The sequence below is a fragment of the Dipodomys spectabilis genome, unplaced genomic scaffold (assembly GCF_019054845.1).
Source record: "Dipodomys spectabilis isolate Male_0828 unplaced genomic scaffold, ASM1905484v1 ptg000299l, whole genome shotgun sequence".
NCBI lineage: Eukaryota > Metazoa > Chordata > Mammalia > Rodentia > Heteromyidae > Dipodomys > Dipodomys spectabilis.
In genome coordinates, this window is record NW_024870976.1 from 2812612 (window position 1) to 2817908 (window position 5297).

General features: G+C 59.6%; 1 protein-coding gene across 1 annotated transcript; it reads left to right on the forward strand.

The window, feature by feature from the left end:
- The first annotated feature begins 3712 nt into the window (after nt 1–3712).
- On the forward strand, nt 3713–5297 carry Ankrd65 (ankyrin repeat domain 65). The gene is made up of 4 exons (XM_042702005.1): nt 3713–3760; nt 3963–4159; nt 4237–4771; nt 4866–5297. Exons 1-4 carry the CDS (start codon nt 3713–3715, stop codon nt 5295–5297), a joined length of 1212 nt encoding a protein of 403 aa, XP_042557939.1.

Consider the following 5297-nt stretch of genomic DNA (forward strand, 5'->3'; position numbering starts at 1 on the left):
TCAGCCCCAGTACTGGCACAAAAATAAAAGACCAAGCCGGGCGCTCGTGGCTCACACCTGTAATCCTAGCTACTCAGGAGGCTGAGATCTGAGGATCGCGGTTCAAAGCCAGCCCGGGCAGGAGAGACGGTGAGACTCCTATCTCCAATAAACCACCAGAAAACCAGAAGTGGCGCTGTAGCTCAAGTGGTAGAGCGCTCGCCTTGAGCTGAAGAGCTGAGGGACAGCGCCCAGGCCCAGAGTTCAAGCCCCACGGCCGACAAAAAAATAAAATAAATAAATAAATAAAAGACCAAGATACTGAAACAAAACCAGGGACCAAAAATTGAAAACTTGGAGCAGCAAGCTCTCTTCTTTTAACAGATACTTAAAAATACTATTTTTTTCCCCTGAGAAATGGACCCACAAATTATTTAAAAGCAGGATAAAAGCCAGACACCCATCAGGAAGAAGAAAATGTGTAATCCTTTACTATTTGTCTCTATTATATACTGTGTTACTAAATTAAATCATTAGTAGGGACTGGGAATGTGGCTCAGTGGTAACAGTGCTTGCCTAGCATGCACGAAGCCTTGGGTTTGATTCCTCAGTACCACATACACAGAAAAAGCTGGAAGTGGCACTGTGGCTCAAATGGTAGAGTGCTAGCATTGAGCAAAAGAAATTCAGGGTCAGCGCCCAGGCCCTGAGTTCAAGCCTCAGGAGTGGCAAAAACATTTTGTGAGGCTCTTTTTTATGTGAGACCCCTTGAAATGCTTTTCTTTTTTTTTTTTGTCTTGGGGCTTGAACTTGGGGCCTGGGCATTGTCCCTGAGCTTTTTTGCTCAAACTAGTGCTCTACCACTTTGAGCCACAGCTCCGCTTGTGGTTTTCTGGTAGTATTTCTGGAATTGAAGATAGAAGTCTCATATGGGCTGGGAATGTGGCTTAGTGGTAGAATACTTGCCTGGCATGCAAGAAGCCCTGGGTTTGATTCCTCAGTACCATGTACACAGAAAAAGACGGAAGTGGTGCTGTGACTCAAATGATAAGAGTGCTAGCTTTGAGCAAAAGAAGCTCAGGGACAGAGCCCAGGCCCTGAGTTCAAGTCCCAGGACTGAAACAACAACAACAAAAGTCTCCTGGACTTTTCTGCCAGGGCTGGCTTCAAACTGATCCTCAGATCTCAGCCTCCTGGGTAGCTAGGATTACAGACTTGAGCCACCAGCGCCCACTTCTTTTTCCTTCTTTTTGTGCTGGCCTTGGGTGGTGTTCCTTAGCTATTCCCACTCAAGGCAGGCTCTATACTACTTGAGCCACAGCATCATTTTTTTGCTTTTTGCTGGTTAACTGAAGAGTATATATTTTTTTGCCTGGTCTGTCTTTGAGCAGCAATCAAATCTCACCTTCATGAGTAGTTAGGATTATAGGCGGAGCCACCAGTGCCCAGTCTTAGAGGTTTGGCCCCTTGTCAAAAGCATGTTATTGATGTCTTGTCCTTACTTGATCCTGAGGACAAAGGACATGGATACAAAATGAAGGCTGAAGGAAAAAACTTAAACTGAAAAATTGTCTGCTGCCCTGCAGCTGACCCCGCTGAACCCTCTCCTCTCTCCTTCCCCTGAACAAAGCAGCAAGCAGTTTTGGTTGGGAAAAGGACTGAGACCAAGGCCCAGTCTCCCCAATGCCCCTCATGCAACTGAAACCACGAAACCATCCACTCAAGCTGGCTTTCGGGGAAGGCGACTCAGTGGTGGAGCGCTTGCCTAGCGCGCATGAAGCCCTGGGTTCCATTCCTTAGGACATACACAGAAAAAGCCAGAAGTGGCACTGTGGCTTGAGTGGTAGAGTGCTAGCTAGCCTTGAGTAAAAGATCTCAGGGACAGCACCCAGGCCCTAGTTCAAGCCCCGAACTGGCAAAAACGAAGAAAGATTGCTCTCCCACTCAAACTCCATCTCACCCATTTCCATCTGCCCTGCCTGACTTCAATAATATTTGAAGTGCCGGGCACTGGTGGCTCACGCTTGTAATCCTAGCTACACAGGAGGCTAAGATCTGAAGATCCTGATTCAAAGCCAGGCCAGGCAGGAAAGTCCATGAGGTTTCTCTTTTTCTTTTTTTGGTCTTGGGGCTTGAACTCTGGGCCTGGGTGTTGTCCCCACACTCTTCAGCTCAAGGCGCTTGAGCCATAGCACCACTTCTGGTTTTCTAGTGATTCATTGGAGATAAGAGTCTCATGGACATTCCTGCCCTTGAGGGCTTTGAACTGTGATCCTCAGATCTCAGCCTCCTGAGTAGCTAGGATTACAGGCGTAAGCCACTGGTGCCTGGCTTCTTTTTCTTTTCTTACAGAGACTTGGGTTGATCTTTTCTTCTACCCTACTTAATTCATGGGCCCAATAAAGTAAGTGGTGCTTTTTGACAAAAATAGCTTTGTGTGTATAATATGGAGTTTGAACTCAAGGTTTCTCCTTACTGGCAGGCACTCTACTTCTGAGCCACACCTCTAGCAGCAAAAGCTGCTTTTAAGTGCCTGTATTTAATGGATACTGAAATGATAGTAACCAGCCCAGAAGACCACTTGGACAGTTAGGTATGAGCAAAGGGAGTTTATAACCAGTGGGGCTAGTTTTCCCACGGGAGAGGGGGCATTTTACAGTTCACAGGACTGGAGGCGGGAGGTGCTATGCCTGCACAGCTGGGTGCTGCAGACAGCAGTGGGCAGAGCAGAGTTCGGGTCAGGTGGAGAGTGTTCCGATGCAGCTGGGGGTTAGAAGACAAACCAACAATACTGAGAAGAAACTAGAACAGATTGGAGGCTGAAGTGCTCAGTTGGGCTGTCCAACTCGTCACTTGTGGGGTGACATGTCAGTATATTGGTGAGGTCCATGGGCCAGGGCCAGGGCTGGGAAGGACTCCGTACACCTTGCCTAGAGCCTCTTCTTTGGGTCACCTGGAAGGGCTGTCCTGGGGGCAGGGAGGGGCCGGAGCAGGTCCCTCCGGGCACCTTGTTGGTGGTGGTCCAGCGTGGAACTGGGGCCCCACCAGTGCACTGCCTTCAGGAGGCTAGCCTTGTATCACTGGACCAGAAAAGGCAGGAGCCAGCAGGGCCTGGCCCTTCCTCCCTGTTCCAGCACAGAGCTGAGGTATCTATCTGAAAGTCAGCTTGCTCCTGCAGGGTGCCTTTTTACCTTCTGATGTGTACTCAGCAGCCTCTGCCCTCTCCTGCCCTGCATCTGCTTTGCCACGGCCCCACACCCCACACTCTCACCTCCCCGCAGCCACTCTGTCTCTGGCATCTGTGGTGAATCTCTGACCTCGTGCAAAGTCTTCAAAGGAAGGAGCCTCAATCAATTGGTCTGCCTGGGGTAGTGGAGGGTGGCAGAGGCCTCCTGCCCCCCCCCCCCAGGACAGCCCAGGTGTCTAGGATCTGGTCGGCCGAGCTGCCTAGGCCATGTCCAGGGGCATGTGCCAGCTTGCCCTTCCCAACCAGCTCCAGCCTTTGTTCTCAGAAGAGAGGGAGTAAGGGTATCTGGGAAGGAGTTGCTACCTGCTTGGCACCGCCACCACTCAGACCGCTGGGTAAACAGCATCAGGTGGCCCCCAGAGCGGCAGGAGCCTGCCTGCTCACCGGCCACTGCAGGCTCCCACACACACCACCACCCCGCACCATCTGCAGGAACTTTCTCCAGGACACTCCCTCAGACCAGGCTGGGCCAGAATCGGCTTGGCTATGACCTCCAGTCAGAAGACAGAGCTCTCGGCCCAGACCCTTTCTGGGGTAACATAGCCAGGCTCCTAAGGGGGCTAGGCCTCCTGGTGGGGCCGGGCTCCGGGGTGGAGGGAGGCCGGGCTCCGGGCCGAGGCCAGTCTTTGCTCCCCCGAGGCGGGCTCCGGGGGTCTCGGGGTCGAGGCCAGTCCCTGCTCCCCCCAGGCGGGCTCTGGGGGTCTCGGGGGCCGAGGCCAGTCCCTGCTTCCCCCAGGCGGGCTCCGGCGGGCAGGACCTGGCAGAGTCGGAGCTGGAGCTCCGGTGGCTGGAGCTGGGCTCCGAGGAGGCCCTGGAGGCGGCCCTGGAGGCGCGGCCTGAGGGCCCTGGCGGGCCGCTGCTCCAGGCGGTGTGGCGGGGCCCCCTGGGGTTGGTGATGCGGCTGCTGCAGCAGGGGGCCAGCCTGGAGGAGAGGTGAGGAGGGGCCGGGCGGGGCGGGGCCGGGCGGGGCCCTCCGCCCCTCCGCGCCCTGAGGCTCGGCCTCCCCGCAGGGACCGCGCAGGACGCACGCCGCTGCACCTGGCCGTGCTGCGCGGCCACGCGCCCCTGGTGCGCCTGCTGCTGCGGCGCGGCGCGCGCGCGGGCGCGGCGGACCCGGCGGGGCGCACACCGCTGCACGAGGCCGCCTGGCACGGGCACTCGCGGCTGGCCGAGCTGCTGCTGCGGCGCGGGGCGCCCGCCTCGGCGCGCACCCGGGCGGGCCTCACCCCGCTGCACTGGGCCGCCGCCCTGGGCCGCGCGCTGCTGGCCGCGCGCCTGCTGGCCGCGCCCGACGCCGACGCGCGAGCCGCGGACGCGCGCGGCTGGACGGCGGCGCACTGGGCCGCGGCCGGCGGGCGGCTGCCGCTGCTGGATCTGCTGGCCGCGGCCGGCGGCGCGGACCTGGACGGCGCCCTGCTCGTGGCGGCCGCGGCCGGGCGCGGGGCCGCGCTGCGCCTGCTCCTGGCGCGCGGGGCCGCCGTGGACGCGCGGGACGGCGCGGGAGCCACGGCGCTCAGCCTGGCCGCGGGCCTGGGGCGCCGGCAGGTTGGTGCCCCGCGCCCGCCGCCGCCCCGCGCCCCGCGCTCCCCGCCGGGTCCGGCGCTCGTCCAGCCCAGGCCCCGGCCCTCCTCCTCTCCAGGACTCGGAGCAGCTGCTGGCCCACGGAGCGGACCCGACCGCCAGGGACAGGAGCCGCCGCTCCGCGCTCCACAAGGCCGTGGCGGGCGGACACCTACCCGTCGTCCGGCTGCTCGTAGACTGGGGGGCCGAGGTGGAGGCCCGGGACTCCCTGGGCCTCACCCCCCTGCACTACGCCGCTCTGGGCGGCCACGTGGAGGTGGCCGGCCACCTCCTGGACAGGGGCGCCCGGGTCAATGCTGCTGCCTGGCTGCACCGGACACCCCTGCGCCTGGCCGCGGAGCGGGGACACGGCCCCACCGCCCAGCTTCTGCTGAGCCGCGGGGCCCGCCCCTCCCTGCCCTCGCAGGGGGCTGCAGCGGCGCTCACGTCCGTGTCCGAGGAGGGCCTGGGGGAGCGGCCCGGCCCGGGCACCCCGCCCCGCCGGCCGTGA

What these genes read in the sequence shown, in the direction of transcription:
- Ankrd65 (XM_042702005.1), top strand. Translation starts at nt 3,713, where the DNA reads ATGACCTCCAGTCAGAAGACAGAGCTCTCGGCCCAGACCCTTTCTGGG. An exon ending in GGGGCCAGCCTGGAGGAGAG is followed by an intron (nt 4,160 to 4,236) that starts GTGAGGAGGGGC and finishes GCCTCCCCGCAG; the next exon opens with GGACCGCGCAGGACGCACGC. An exon ending in CGGGCCTGGGGCGCCGGCAG is followed by an intron (nt 4,772 to 4,865) that starts GTTGGTGCCCCG and finishes CCTCCTCTCCAG; the next exon opens with GACTCGGAGCAGCTGCTGGC.